This window comes from Corvus brachyrhynchos, unplaced genomic scaffold (assembly GCF_000691975.1).
Source record: "Corvus brachyrhynchos isolate BGI_N302 unplaced genomic scaffold, ASM69197v1 scaffold363, whole genome shotgun sequence".
Classification (NCBI taxonomy): domain Eukaryota; kingdom Metazoa; phylum Chordata; class Aves; order Passeriformes; family Corvidae; genus Corvus; species Corvus brachyrhynchos.
Window position 1 is genome coordinate 1421104 of NW_008237404.1, and position 16433 is coordinate 1437536.

The window sequence follows — 16433 nt, forward strand, 5'->3', positions numbered from 1 at the left end:
TATGTTATGTATTTAATATCCATTATCCATTTCAGGTAATTCTAATTGAATCAGCCAATATGAACAACAGAAAGTCATCAAATAGAGAGGTGAAAACATTATATAAATCATTAAAAGTAATTTGATTTCTGTAGAGGCAATCAAGTTAAATGAAAGTTATTCTAGTTAGATAGATTGTTACTTTGCATTTCCTTGTTGGGCTATACTGATAAAATAATACAGATTGGTAAAAAAACCCCAGCATATAAATTACTCTGTCAACTCACAAGAATCATTAAATTCAAAGAAGTCCCACAGGATGCAAGTTAGTCAGAAGATGAGTTTTCTCTCATGACTGTTTACTTAACATTTACAGAGGAGGCTATTTTCAAGCAAAACTTTATAGATTAGGTTTAAAAATAAAATTTTTGTAATGTAAGAATGGGAAAAAAGTGTCCATGTTAATCTGTGTACTCTAGTTCTATATGTATCATGGAAAGTTTCTAGATAGCTAATATATTAGTAAATTGTGTGGCTAATCTGTCATTTGTCTTGTCCCAGTTGGTATCTTAGGAAAATATATCTGAACTATTGTATAGTGACTTCCACACTGTAAATAACATCAGGAAATGTATGTAAGGAAAATGCAGTGGAAAAGGATAGTGAAGAAGCAGTAATCAAGAGGCAGTGTCAGTAAGCAGGGTGTAGTGGGAAAAGTAATTTCATTGCTATTTCATCCTCTTGTTTCGTCACCTCTTGTTCTCCCCACTTCCCATCGTTATCTACTGATTAGACATCTATGTATGTCTGTGTAGTCTGACTGTAGAGTCTTTGAGGTAAGAACTTGCCTTTTGGTTTCCAGAATGTCCATCATTCTTTGAATTGTGTGTATCTCAGTTCTCTCATGTTCCTGGAAGAACGGGCACACGATGTGTCAAGCAGGTCATTCAGGAAAAGGAGATGTGTGACAAGCAGAAACTCCAACCCCATTCCTCAGTGCCTGCATTACATCATGGATATAGGCTGTTCAAATCTGTATGGATCAGACACTTAAGGAGTGTGAGATGCAGAATTTCCCAGTGTTCTCTGCTAACAAAAATGGATGTTCAGGAAAGGAGATCTTGAATGCAACCCCATGTTTTCAACAAGAGAGCTCATCTTGTCCTCCGTAGCCTTTCCGTTCCAGTGCACATTTTCCTCATTTCCAGTAAAAGTCTCTCCCTTCACAGGGATACTCTTGTTCTCTCTCCTCCCTATTTCTTTGGATTGAAGCCAGTGTAATTCTGCTTCATCCACGTTTCTGTGGTAAACAGTCACAATGCAAGAGACATTTCAGTATTAGGGCCAAGAAGGTTTTGTTGCTTTGCCCTGGAACTCCAGGGTGAGGAAGACGAGTTGGAAATGGCATGTTCACAGATGCTAGTTGCCACCCTTTAATAAGCCCCTGACAGAGTGCAGAATCATTTCTCAGAGCCACGTTATCTGCATCTCTGTGAGGACAGTAAGATACTTCTGTGAACTCTGCACTTACAAGATATTCACTTGAGACTTGGTGAGGGGGATTTCCAGACCTATGCACATTAATCTGAGACCTCCCACCAAGAATAAGGCTACCAAAGTTCCCAAAATCCCCAGCAAGTAAGGAATTTCCCTAACTCTCTAAATCTGTCCTGATTAAAGATGTCTCAGTAAAATTAATGACAGTGCAGAACTATTGGGAATAAAGGCAGAGTAGCTCTGATGGCACATGCAAGAGCTTTATGACTTAGACTTTCTAAGTAGACTGTCTATACACTTCTGCTGGAGAGCAGGTACCACAAAATACTTGTAGAGCTTCATCTAAGGCTGAATGAACCAGTGCCTGACACTCAGCAGTTGTGGTGGTTTGGCACAGAGCACTTCTCTAGTCCTAGAGCATCCACAAGCATTGATCCCTCTCAAGCAACTGGAAAAATCAAACTGCAAAATCACCCTTTTTTTTTTTTTTTTTAAAGACTGACATAGTCTTTCTGCCAGCTTGTTCAGAACAGATTACTTCTGTCTTTAGTAGAGGCTCCACTTGTGTATAATAGGTCTCATTATCTTTGAATTAGCCATTAGTATCATGAGTGGTGAACAGATATAAATATTAATACAAATAAATGTTACATGGAGGAGTCCGTTTCTCGAGAGCAGAATTCTTCTCCCTCTGGTGAGTAGTTGCTGCACTGTGCTGGAAAAAATCAACTTCTGGAAATAGTTTCAAGCACTGTAAGAATGTGCATACAGTGTAAGAAAACAGTAAGCAAAACCTTTCAGAATACTTGTGAAAATAATTATACTGCATGTCTGTGCTCTTTAGTAGCCCCTGCAGATTTTTTCAAGTGTCCTTTAGAAATAAAATAATTTTTTTTTAAATCATATTATCTCTTGTTTGGAAAGTATTTGCAGTTGCATTTCTTATGTGTGATCAAAAGATTGATTTTTCAGGTAAGAAAAAATGTGATTTCTCAGTGAGAATATGGACAAGCAGTTGTGGTTTTATCCAGAGCTCTATAATGCTGTTTTGCTATGAAGAAATTCATAATGCTTTTACTGTACTAGTCATTTGTTTTGTAAATGATCAAAAACTAAGATAATTTGGAGGAACAAATGCTGTTTAATTGCCTTGTTTTATAGCATTTCTTTTGATAAGTACTATTAAGACATGCCATTCAAAACTAATAATAGAAAGTACCTATCCTGAGAAACTAAAAAAATGAGGATAAAAAAGCAAACAAATCCGAAAAAGCCCATACTGCTGCTCTGAAGAGAAAAAAAATTTAAAAAAAAGAAAAGACCAAAGGAGAGTTTTAAAAACTCCCCAAAATAATGGCTGTGGAAGTTTGGTAATGAACTTATTCCCAGTTTCAATGAGCAGGTTGAGGAATCACTCAGAAATGTTTGAGAAGCAAACCAGCAGTTTTAAAATCCTTGAGCTTTAAAAGCATCTTTTCTAAAGTTTGCTGATCCAGAATGATCAGCATAAGTCCATATCTCTACCTGAAATGTATTAAGTCCCTTGTTCTTTCATTTCTGCTGTCCTTTTGAGGATTCATGCAAATGTCTGAAAGGTAGGTGTGCTTTGTGCTATATTAAATCACTCGTTCTTTTGGCAATGTTCACCTCCAAAGCTGAAATACAGTCAAAGAAACCTTGCAGCTCTGATACACTTGAGGTACTGCAAATTAATGCACTGTTTATATTACCTTAAAGCTTTATTTGGGACAGTGGAAGTTAGGTTTTTAAATGTGAATCATTTTAGTAATTCTAAAAATCTTCTTAGCTAATACATTCAAGATTAATTTATTCTGGGGGTAGAGGGGAAAACTCAAACCACATTCTGCCAAATGCCAGTTCTGAAAAAAATGTTTCCTTATTTTATTAAATTATTCTTAATTGTTCATTTATTGTAGTACCTCATTTGAACAGGTATGTTTTTCATGTCTAGAAGATCATGTTTATAACAGAACTATGTAAAACCATCTAGAAGGACAGCATGAAAATCAGGATCATTTTTATTTCTGGAATGATCCTTGATGTTATATCCCAGAGTTTGAAAATCTTCTGAAGTGAAAACTAACCTTCTGGTGCAAGAAAATCTCCTCTAAAAATAGAGTAAGCACTGGGCTGCAAGAGGTAGATTCATGTTTGGTTGTATTAACCACAGTAGATAAGACATTCCTGGGAAAAAGTGTCTGAATAGCAAAATATCCTCAAGTATGCAACTATTTTGTCATGACTAGAGAACCTTGCAGATATGCATAACTAAGGAAAGGTGCAATTAAAGCAAGGTTCAGAAAAAGAAGACTCTTACAAGATCAAATTTGTAATTTTCCTGTTCTTTTCTCATGTTTCAACAAATAACAGCTACAGAGAATCATTGGGAAGGAAGATGACTTGAAAGCAGCTGGAGACGAAACAGTACTTTGGGTATGAAACAGAGATACATTTTCCTTACAAAAACATTGTCATGTTCCCCATGAACTTTGTTATTTTTTCAGAGTTTTTAGGTAAGTATGTAAGCCTTAGTATTAGTGCTTTAATTAAATGAAAGGACATGATTTGTCAACTGCTTTCTAACTGGGGAAGAAAAATGTTTGTCGTTTCTGAGCCCTCTGATGAAATGTATGCAATCAGTGTGTTTCATGACTGTATTCTCACTTGGTTCTTAGGTTTCCATGAGCCTCTCTTTCAAAGTAACTCTCTTCTATTTATGAAAAACTCAGAAAAAACTCCATAGTGCCATATGAGAATAGAAGGTTTTCCAAACGGAAATCAACAGCTTAAGCTTACCCAAGTGCTGCTGTTGCAGTGATATCAGCTTATACTGAGATTGTTTGAAATGTGGTTATTGTCACTGAGGTGACAAAGGCAAGGATTACTTAAGTCCAATTCCAGAAAGAGATGGCATAGATGCAGACCAGAAGAAACAATCCTAGAGTATGATCTCCCAGCTGGGAAAGAGGTTTCGCTGTTTGGTGGACCACTAGCAAATGGTAAATATATCTCATCAGTGAAAGGGACAGGTAAATTCCTGCTCTCTTCTGTTTTCCCCTGAATCCAGCCACCTACAACCTCCCTTCTTCTCAGGAAGAGTCTCTTCTTCAGTCTGTAGTCAGCACAGAAACAAGGTATTCTGTAGCCTGGGTGACATTGAGTGAAACTGAAAATAGAGATGGGGAATCCTGAGCATACTGAAAACACCTCAGAAGAAGCTGATGAACCATTTAACAGCCAATAGGACAAGCGAAAATGGGCTCAAGTTGCACCAGGGGAGGTTAGATTGGATATTAGGAAAAAATTTTAACTTACAGGATGGTCAAACACTGGAACAGGCTGCCCAGGGAAGTGGTGGAATCACCATCCCTGAAAGCGTTCAAAACACATGTGGGTGTGGTGCCTAGAGACATGGTTTAGTGATGGACTTGGCAGTACTGGATTAATGGTTGGACTCAATGATCTTAGAGATCTTTTCCACCCTAAATGATTCTATGATTCTAAGGAAGAGGAGAGTACAATTGCATTATTTCCATCTATTACTATTAGATGCTGCTTACATCAGCAACTTGCTTTCAGCTGTAAACTTTCAGTTTACTCTGGGCATGAGGCCGTGGCTGCTCATGTTGGAAGCATTCAGTAAGGAGTTTATACAGGGCTCTGCTTTGTGAATCACGCGTCAGCAGTTTCTACAGAGTTGCTCACGTTCTTTACTTTTTCACCTGCCTGAGGAAAAAGTGGAAGTGGCTATTGCTGACACCATTAAAATTTATTAGGCATAAACTGTCTTCTGATTCACAAAGGTTTTCCTCCCTCAGTGTGTATTCAATTCAGTTAAAAATTATTTGATTGACTAACAACCATCTCCTTTCTTGAATCTTTTCATCAGTCACCAGATTAAAATAGCTAGGATTAATAGGGTTGTCTGCTCCTCAAAACGTATTTCTATTGAGACTTAACTGCCATGACAGTGAAAGAAAAAGGATCTTTATTCTGCATGAATGCACAGCTGTAGTATAAAATTTCCAGAGAAACTTTGATACAGTTGGACAGATTAGTTATAAACACATAAGCTTATTGTGAGCTAATTAAATACCTGAGCCGGAATGTCTCTATTTTGTTTTTGTCTTGCTTCAAAATTTGTCTTCAGAGTTCTCCATTGAGAAAAATCTGAAGTTATTGCAACCAGAAAATGTTATTTAATACAGTTTCTTAGAAGATTATAAATGGAATTACAGTATGAAAGAAGAATTAAATAGCTTTGGGGAATACAGCTAACTTGAAATTACTCTGGTTTCTATATTTCTACTTGGCAAAATCCAAATTATCATATTTCTCCTAATTTTAATTTTCCTTCCTGTCTTGGTCTCTCACAAAAGAAATTGGTTATCTTTGTAAGCAGTGAATGTGACTATACAGTGTAGTTGGTGGATGTATTTTTACCCTTTATTTTTAATAATTACGGCAGTCATAGTATTGCTTTCAAGCAAAGCCAATGAAGCATAAAAATATGGGGCTTAAGTTGATTAAGTTTTTTGAAAGTTGAGATACTGCAACAGAATTTTGGTGTTTGGAATGGTTCTTTATTTTTACAACACCTTCTCAGTTCACTGGTTTTTCAGAGTAAACCCAGTCTCTGATACCAGATGGCAAATGTCACCAACCTAGGAAAATACAGTTTAAATGGTAGTCTGCAACTTTGTTTAACCAGGAGGTATATCCAGGTGTGTTCCCTGTACAGTGTGTAGACAAAGGTCCCAGTCATTTATTTACTGTATGGTAGTACCATTTAATACTTATCAAGTTACTATATGAGGAAAAGAAAAAGCAGCTTGCTGTTCTCCCAGGGTGCTTGTATCCCTGCCTTTTTTACTGAGACTTTGACTTACACACCTAAAATTCAAATTTTCACCACTTAGTAATGGCCCTTGAATGGGATTACAGTGGAATTGCTTATCCAGATACATGTATTTCAATTGAGGGCTTTTATTTTTCCAACATTGTAATTGATGCTGGAAGAAAAGCAAAAAAAAAATCTGCCCAGCCTTAACTGACCCCATCTTTTAGAAAGTTCCATGCTAAATTTTGCAGAGAGGCAATCTCGTAGCAGAGGTGCACATGGTGAAGGAGAGCTGCAGAGAGACTTAAAAGACTGGAACCTGCTTCTTCCTAATCAGACTGGAGAAAATGATGCAGAAGTCAACAGAGGCAGTGACTGCCTCAGCTCAAACACCCTCCCCATAGGCCAAAGGAAATGCTCCATCTGGCATCCTGCAGAACTGTTCTTCATATGAAACATCCAGCTGAACATGTAACCACGGTTCATGGAAGAGGAGAGCCAAACTCCCTGCCTGGAGGTGGTCTAGATTACAGTAGGAAAGTGCATGAACTAGAAGATTTGGTTTATTTTGAAAAGGTGTTGCCCGGTGAACAGCACCTGTTGCTTTTGTGTTACTGCCCTGAGTTCCCTAAAAGGATACTCTAACAGTGTAAGGTGCTTTAGTGTTCTGGCCATGAAAACTGTGCTAAAGGGGGCAAATATCTACTGGACAGACCAGTTGTCTAGATCAGGGACTTTGCTCTCAGGCCCTTCAATTTAGATTAATGAGTTCTCAAGTACTTCCAATACCTCTAATTTAATGTGCTTTATGTAACTTATAAATTAGTTTTAGGTACTGTTAGAAAAGGAATGACAATACAGAGTGTTCTATATTTGTTCTTGAAATGAAATTAATGTTGGGAAATAGGTGCATTGTCTCATTTCCAGATGATTAAACATATACTTCTGCATTCCCTAGTGACTACATTTTCATACAAAGTGTGAAAAGTATGATTCGGGTTTTTTTAACATTTAACTAGTAGTTGGAAACACAGCTACTAATCTCTTTTAAACAGAAAACTTTTGAATTAAAATTGACTATATGCGGTGTACTTTTAGACTCACATTAATAATTTCCTATTATTCGTGTATCAGTTGTTTTAACCTGTCTACTTCTTGTTTTTTATATTTTTTTTCTGTGGGTCTAAACGAGGTAAATGGCATTAGCCATTCACACATTTGTCACTGCTTACCTGGTCAATACGAGGATTTACACTTGGACCTTCGGACATTGCAGAATTGTGGTGCATCTCCTCAGCCACAGGAACTGTGCAGGCAGTCTTAACTTGCTCATCTGCTCCCCTAGAATCTCTAACTGGTTTAAAGTCTTTTACCCAGTGCTTCAAAGTCTGCCTAGCTCAGTATAACTAAAGACTGCCTAAAACTGAGGGAAGGTGGCGGTTGGGAGCTATGCTCTTGTAGTGCAGCAGTACTCTGTAACAGGGGTGCTACACATCAAATTTTACAAGAATCTAGTCCAAGACTAAAATGAATATCCCTCCCCAAAGAGTCTGTCATTAATCTTGTAACCCCTCAGTTCAGATGGAATGCACATTTTTTCTTGACCTATCTTATCCAACATAAATATGTATGTTTGCTATCAGCAATTTAACATTAAATTCTGTTGGAAAGCTTTTCAATACTTTAAACCAAAAAGTGTGATGTTCCTGTGTGCTTTAAAGAAAGCTCTCCAGGCAGGCAAATACCCTAAAGAACCAAACTGACACCAAAATATTAGGCTATTCAAAAAGTGCTGGGTCATTTTTTACCTCATGGACAAGGAAGTTACTTTATTTTTCCATTTGATCTGATGACATCATAACCTCAAGAGAGAGAAAGAAACACGTCTGAACAGGGGCTGGCTGTCCCAGGAGTTGGTCACAGACCGCCTGCGCCATTTTCAGCGCTGAGAGCAAGAGGGTTTGCACGTGCTGAGGATGGATGTGCTCCGCCTTTGAGGCCAAGTCTGCCTTGATCAAAAGAGTGGGTTTCATAGCACATCACGCCTCCCGAGGGGGTCCTCATTATGGAATCTCTTCTTTTTGTGTAAAGTAATATTTTTAAAGCATGCCACAACAGAGAAGCGAGGCCTGAGTTCTTGTGAGGAGCTGTCCCCAGCTGTGTGTAGGAGCTGCTTTTCCAGGCTGCCAGCAGGGCATCAGTCAGGCAGCCTTGGGCTTTGCAGTGCAACAGTGCCATTCCTTGACTGCTTGGCACAGTCGACCTGCTGACAACAAGACAAGTTTCAACCTGTTTCTATTTGGGGCATAAAGTATCTCCTACAGCATCTACTCCCAGATTAGTTTTAGCCCCTTTGGGGTGGAAACCGTTTTTATTCTGTACCTCCTTATGAATTGATGCAGAACTGTGGTTGATGCACTGGTACCTGAGGATGTCCATGAAGTTACATGTTCTTTGTTACTAAAGGCCCTAAGTGTATAGCAGAGTGATTCCATGGCATTAGTTGTTATTAAAAAGCAATTAATCCTCCCAGTAATAGGAATTATGGGTGTTACTGGATGCTGTTTATTGTTTAGATGTTCTATCAGACTTCTCAAGTATTGTCTATTATACCATCTGTAGAATGAGCTGTGAACATTTTAGCCCTTCTGCATCAGACCTGAGGTATTCTTAAATCCTACCTAGTAATATTATGCATTGCAAAACATGAAGAAGCTTTAGTATGCATTTGTTATGATGAAAGTTGATTCATCATAAAATACATCGTTTCATTCTGGAACCCACTTGAGCCTGGCTGGGCTTTGCCAAAAAGGCCTGCTTTTGGAAATCTGGATCTCCTGGTCCCACTAGCTGGCCTGTTTACAGTTCTTTTGTCTGACTGTAACTGTTAGGATAAACTTCATAATGGACACATCTTTTAAACCTTCTTACCAGAACTGAGTTGTAGGATATATCCCAGCATCTTGGAGACTCTCAAAATGACAGAAAGCTTGAATTCTCATGAGCAGTGTGCAAAGCTAGCCTGGGATAGAAGCCTGGCATGATGAATTGACTGAGCTAGCAGCTTAAAAACAAAGATTCCAGAGAAGTGGACTCAGAAAAATTTGCAAAGATTTAGTCTTACCTTTGGAAAGATTAGGGACACCACTAGCAGACAGAAACTAAGATATTGTCCTCCTTGCCCAACCTCACTTCTCTGCCCATTCTTCCATCTACTCACTCTCCTTCTGTGTTAACTAAAAAACGTATTCAATCCAAAATACACATTATTTCTACAATATCTAGTGAAATAAGACATTGCACAGCAAATACCATCTCTCAGGAAGCAAGCAAGAGAACAAGAAGTGAATTGCAGATTTTAATCATGGTGAATGCTTTCCAGTCATGCCTCAGGCAAAATCTGCAAGGAAAGGTGGTAAGAATCTAGAGACAGTAAGTCTATTAACATTTCAGATGAGTTTTGAAAATCAGTTAGGTACATTATTCTGAAAATCCCATCTCACTGTGCGATAAGTTTCTTCTCAGTGGCACTTGTTGGTACTTGCTGCAGTATCAGGTCCTTAATGTCAAAAGCTCAGTGGGGAGCTACAGGATTAGGTAGGTCTTTGCCCATGACTCAGTGTTTGCAGCATCAGGCCTCTTATGTTAACAGCCTGTGTAATGTAATAAGGAAATAACTTGTGTTATCTGATCTTACTTAAAAAGGAATAATTGCATAATTCAGCAGTTCATGTTGCTTTTGAAAAGTGTAGGAGGCGTTAACATTACTCTAGGAAAATTAGCCTATGTTTGTAATATGTGCACACATGTTCATTAGTTCATAGACTTGTGTGGCATCAGATTGTGTGGTCTTTGGGATTCTTTGTCTGAACCAATGGACCCTGGAACATGTCTGAGTTCCCCAGTTGTGATACATGTCTCTGCCCCATCCTGTGCTTCTATCAAGATGAAACTCAGACTATTGTGATCCATCCTTTTTCCACTCTGTGCCTCAGCTTTCTGTAAAATGCACACATCAAAAGGGTTCTATGCTGCACCCTCCCAGGGCCTGAAGCACCCAGATACACCAGAATACAAACTTTCACTCAGTTTAGATAGTGATTCAAAGCTACCAGTCTGGTCTGCTTTACAGCTTGGGATTGGGTTACCATTTCATTCTCATTGCCAAGAGAGACATTCCAAGTGTAAGTTATTCTTTTACCCAAGCTCAGGAGGGCGAGGTGTTGGAAATATTAATAGAATTCTCATTATCTTCTAACAAAGATTTGTCATGTCGGTACTAATTCATACAGATCAGCAGCAAAAGCTCCTAATGGTTCTGTGGACAAAAAGGAATTATGTACTAACATGTACTTTAATTTAATAGCATTAACTTTAGGAAAAGCAATTTTTTGAAATTTTACCCTTAAGGTGTAGTCTCTGTGGTCTCCTATTGCATTTTATGCTTTAAAGAAATGTACTGTTTTGTAGTTTTAAAATATATTTAACTCTCACTAACATAGTGATTGGACATCTGCCAACTTCACTGTGGAATTTCAACTGATAAAGAAGGTAGTCAGCAAGTAGGTGCATATTTGTTATAAATCCAGGGATAGGCTTTGTCATCTTAGATAAGATGAGGTAGGTATTGTTTGTATGCCTTTTTCTATCTTGTAACTAGAGAAATATGAATAGAAGAAAAGAGCTTTTTCAGTCACAGACTCAGTTTTGAAAAGGTTGTTTTAAACCTCATTTTTCAGTTTGTTTTCAGTACAACACTGATTATAATATGGAGTAATTAAATTAGAAGCATTAAATTGTGGAATCATGAATTCAGTTTATAAAATTACATCAGCAAATTTATTTCTTGCATTTTTCAAGTGTCCTTTAAACATGTAAGCAAAACCCACAAAAAGCAGATTAGAATCTAGCTGCAGTGAGGGATATGTGGATTCTTCTCTGTTTCTTCTTAGAAAACTTTGCATTCTGATATAAATAGTTTGGGTTTGAATTTCAAATAAGCATACATGAATTTTTGACTTTTGGCTTTCAAAAAAGCATATACCAATGTTTATGCATCAGTCTTCACAGTAATCTGAAGTGTTTAAACTTCAGAAGGATGGATCTTGGGGGTATTTAAATATTCTTTGCCTGCAATTAAATGATAAAAGTTCAGTAAGTACAGCTTGCATATGGCTTGAAAAGTGTTTTTTTCTAGGTTCACTCATACATAACTCATATCAGTGGCATCTGGTGAACTGTAGCTTGTAGTAGAAATGAGGAATGTTACTGCTTTAACTATAAAATAACTGTGTCATGTATGCAGTAAGCATGAAACATGGAGGACTAATGGGACTTGTTATTGATGATGCTGAAAGCTAAATAATCATTAGTGTTAAATCTTATGAATAGACTCTTGTCTTTCATCTTACCTCTTCAACCAGATAAAAGACACAGAGTCTATTTGGATGTCATAAGAATAGTTTGCTGAAATCCCTACAGACTTTAAAAAAAATTCTCTCTTCATGTTTCTTAGTGTTTTGTTGTGTTCAAAGAAATGCCAGTATGCTAGTGCTGAAAGAAGAATAGAGCAGAAATATCCAGCATTATGTGTGGGTTTAGGCTTGTTAAAGATTGAGTTGAAACAGTGTGTATCACTTCTCTGCAGAAATTCCTTCTTGGGATTTTAAAAACATTTTTAAAAGTCACTAACGCTGAAAATTTCCAAGAAGCCTGGTAAGACAATATTATAATAGAGTGTTGTCAGTGTTTGTATTTTCCTAGCTCCATTTATTAGACTACCATGAATGTTTTTAAATGGCTGTAACATGTTAGAAATACCTAACTAAAAACTTCCTTACAGATATTAACTTTATTTAAGCCTTCTATTCACCTAAGAATAAAGGTTCTTAAAGATTTAACTTGCAACCTTCTCCATTTTGATAATAAAATGCACTGATGGTGGTTGGAAATTGTTCTTATCTTTCATACAGAGTATTTAGAAGTGTATTTGTAATACACTATTAGCAGTTGATGTGGAAGAGTTGTTTAACTCTGAGATGCTGTGCAATAGCTTTGGGAACAGTAGTTAAATTTCAAGTATCTCTTGTGAAATTCTAGTTCAAATAAATATTTTTAGATTCATGGTGAGTATTAATGGTCATGCAGTGCATAACAATCATATAGTTCTTTTGTTTTATAGGAAACAGAACTGGACAGCTGTGGTGTTAATACCATGTTGCTGGTACATTTCTTTGGAAAACAAGGAAAGGAAAAACTTCGCTTTTCCGAGTTTTTCAGGTATTTTTTCAGCTGGGCAAGCCTAACAGGAACCAGTCTTGTTCCTACCCCCCGTGCTTTGTACCAACACTGGCATTAATCTGACCTCACACTGAGTTGATTCAGAAAGTTAAGCAATGAAGTGGAGATTATTCATGATTTTGCATGATTGAATTCCCCATTTAGCTCCTAGAGTCTGCTGTCTGCAGGAGCTGAGCACTGTGATAACTCCAAGCAGCAGTGGGCTGGGAGGGTTGGGACTCCCATTCTTAGCAGCTGTGTGGTGGTGTACTTTAAAACAATGTGATTCATGAGTATTTTTTGTGACCAAATCACAAAAGAAGTTATTTCTAATCAATTAAAAAATATTTTCTGAGCTGAGATACCTCCTTCCCCATTAGAGCTGTCATGGTAAGCTACAGGCAACTTCTCCACTTGCTTCAAATTCCAATTTCTGTTGAAACTTTCCCTGTGCCTTTTCCTTTACCCTTTGAACTACTTCTGCAATAGGACTATGCAGATACCTGTCTGAATCTTGACAGACATCTTGTAGCATGGCATCAAGAGAAGATTATCTACATCAGTATTACCTTTTCTACAAAAATAATCAATCATTTACAGACTGCAAAAATAGATTAATGTGTTTTACTTCAGTTTGTATTCAGAAGTGGAGAATGTGTGGCAGTGCTCTTAAAAATGAATGTTTTTGCAATCAGTAGACTAAAAAGTGTTTGGCTCCAGTGGCTCTGGTGCATACCAGTCTTCAAATAAACAACCTTTCCCTTTTGAAGACCTCAGCCGAATAGGAATCTAAGTGAGTAAAATAAGTTTAAGATGTCTCCAGCTCCCTTTTCTATAAATACCATAGATCCTCTCAATGAAACAAAAGGCAGAGAGCACCAGTAAAAGGCTGTGTTTGCATATACAGTGTAAACTGAAAAGCCTCAGGTTTTAGATAAAATCCTACATTGACCGAATGAGGCATGACATTGATGAAACTATGTACCTTGTACATTCAGAACGCATAGGTTAAAGACCTTTGCCTGCCACACAGATAGAGGCCTGTAATCAAAATCAAACTCCCACATCTTGCTCTTAAAATTTGTGGGATAAGTGTAAGGTTTAATGCAGGTAATTTTTCAACAATGGCAGTTACGTTTCATAGGGCTGGAATGTGCCTCTTTATCACTGCGTAGACACTCCATCTCAGCTGCAGCGTGACAGTGGAGTTTATTTAACACGCAGAAAGGTGAATAAAAGGATCGCTGTCTTTTTAACCTCTGTGAGGATATCACCTTTCACATGATTTTATTTGCTAGTAAATCAAGCACATCATTTCTGGGTTCCTATTGTTCAGAGAAAATGTGATTTCTATCTGATGGCCTCTCATAACACTTTACCTTATGTGGGAAGCTATTGTTGGCTGTTTGATCAAAGTGCCACACTGTTTTTGCAAGAAATGACTGATGAGCTGTACAGACATAGATCATTGTCAAAAGCTGAAAATAATGATGGTAAATGCTTTTATCATTTTCCAAGTTCTTGCCTAGAAAGCTTTTCCATTGATCAGTGTAGTACCTAGTAGAAAGTAGAAGTGATTAAGTTTGATTAGGACACACTAAAACTTGTCACATTAGTTAAATACACAGATATTGCTGTGCTGCAGAGTCCTTAAAAACTACTAAAAAAAAAAACCAAAACCACTAAAAAAAAAACCCTACACAAAAAATACAAAAAGAACCCCCTCCCCCAAAAAACAGGAATACTTTCATTGTGAAATTTCACTGTACTTACATGGGAATTCTGAAAGCTGAGACCACTGTTCTCATCTCATCACTTACATATATTTTCCTCATGCTCCCTCTTTTCAGTTTGTGTGGCATTAGAAAATCCATTTGTAAGTGTGCAACCATCTGTAACTACACGTACACCAGCCTTGTCAAAGCCTTTTAGCCCACAGTCCAAACATTTTAAAAATGTCAGACAGCCACAGTCGATATACCAGGGCAATTAATTTGCCCTCTTCTTCTTTCTTTGCATTCAGATGGCACAAAGAAAATGGAAACTGTCTACATCTCTTGCATCTCTTGGAGCAATGAGGCTGTTGTAAACCAGTTCTTGTGTCTCCCTTCCTACTGCCCTGACCACAGGAGGCACACTTAGGATAGGGAGGGAAAATGGTTAGGTGCTTGCTGGTGCTTGCTCCTTAGGAAATCACAGGTGTTGATACACACACGGACAATCCTCAGGCATTTTTTTCGTCAAATGTAAAGGTACTTTCAGAGATCTTCAGGCTCCTTAAGGTAGGACTCAGGGAACACATGTTCAGCTCCAGACTACTAGATTAGTTCTTATTAGTTGTATTGTCCTTAACATAAGGACAATATAGTAATTATTAATAAGAATTTACAATTTCAAAGGCGAGAGCTTGCCCTGGCAAATGTTAGGAAATTTAAATTTCTGGAGTATGTTTATGTATATCACTACTAAAGGTGTGGCCTCTTAGTCAAATACAGCTGGAGCAGTATTTTCCTGTAACATTTTAAGAAAATGTAGAAGAATATTCAGTAAGCCTAAAATCATGTACCAGAGAAAGGGAGATTTAATACAGGAAGCCGACTTTCTTCTCAGAAGATCTGAACAAGTTTCTGTTTCACATGACCACCACTCAGTTTTACACCTCAGTAATCTTTCATCTTCTAATACCAGATCCTATCGTAGAGAATGGCCCCAGAATTCAAGGCTTTTTTGTTCTTTTGTATGGATTTCTCCTGGTTCTTAATACAGAAATAACTTTTGGTCTTTTCCTTCCAAAAAACAAATTTAACTTGTGCTTTAATGTCCAGCTATATCATATGTACTATCTTTTATTCTGAGTAGGAAACTATTTCGTTTTCTAGGTATAGGAAATATTTCTTCCTGACAGACACTGGGGGTTTTTTCCCCCTGAAAAACGTCCCTTACTGATCTTGTTTAAGTATGTCTAATCCTGAATAAAAGAGGAGACAGTATTTCACTCCCTAAACAGTTTACGACTGCTGTGATTTTTTTCTGTAATCTGTCCCCAAGCAAGCTTAAATCTGTCACAGTCTCCTTGATGGAAAAAAAAAGTGCAGAGAGTATGGAAAGGATATTCAAAAAAACTCACTGATGGTTGTTTTTTTTCCTGGGATGTCTTACAAAAAAAGTACTTCCCAGTATAGTTAAATAATGGGCATCTTTTAACTGTATGAGGAAAATTAACATTTCAAATCCAGTTTATGGCATTTTCTTACCTGATTTCTTGCTTCCAAACTTTTCATCAGTTAATGGAATTTTGTACCAGAAATATTGTTTAATTACGGTTCTTTTTTTATTTCTGCTTTAGATTGAAGGTCACAAATGGTATAACCATACACAGATCATGCCTTTTCCCTACCTATCCTGTTTCTTTCTTTCAGTATTTTGAATTTCTTGATACATTTTATTTGAAACCTTTCATTTAAGAAGCCAGAATGATCCAGGCTGGACCCCACTGCTAGTGCTGACATTTTTGGGGGGCTGTGGTGTGTGTGTGCCAGTGCATGGATGCAGGATCTCTTTCAGGTAACATTGTCAGCCAGCAATCTGTGCTTCTGCTGTGATGACAGTTTGTACATTTTCAGTGATTTCCATCTGGGAATTTGGAATTGCTTTGCAGAAATAGAGTGTGATTGCCTCCTTACTTGTCTCTGTTCCTACACTTTTATCTATGTGTGTTCATATAGAGAGAATCCTAATACACACAGAGATTACATCAAGTACAGCCAAGATCAGGCAGTGAGGAAGTAGAGAACAGGAACAATCTGGCTTCATGATA

At 37.5% G+C, this 16433-nt stretch overlaps 1 protein-coding gene across 1 annotated transcript in view; it reads left to right on the forward strand.

The window, feature by feature from the left end:
• Positions 1 to 16433, forward strand: part of MICU2 (mitochondrial calcium uptake 2) — a 65830-nt gene that overhangs the window by 35958 nt on the left and 13439 nt on the right. The window contains exons 6-7 of the mRNA XM_008631007.2: positions 3868 to 3930; positions 12519 to 12616. Of these exons, the coding sequence (XP_008629229.1) occupies positions 3868 to 3930; positions 12519 to 12616 (161 nt within the window). The remainder of the gene's footprint in view (positions 1 to 3867; positions 3931 to 12518; positions 12617 to 16433) is intronic.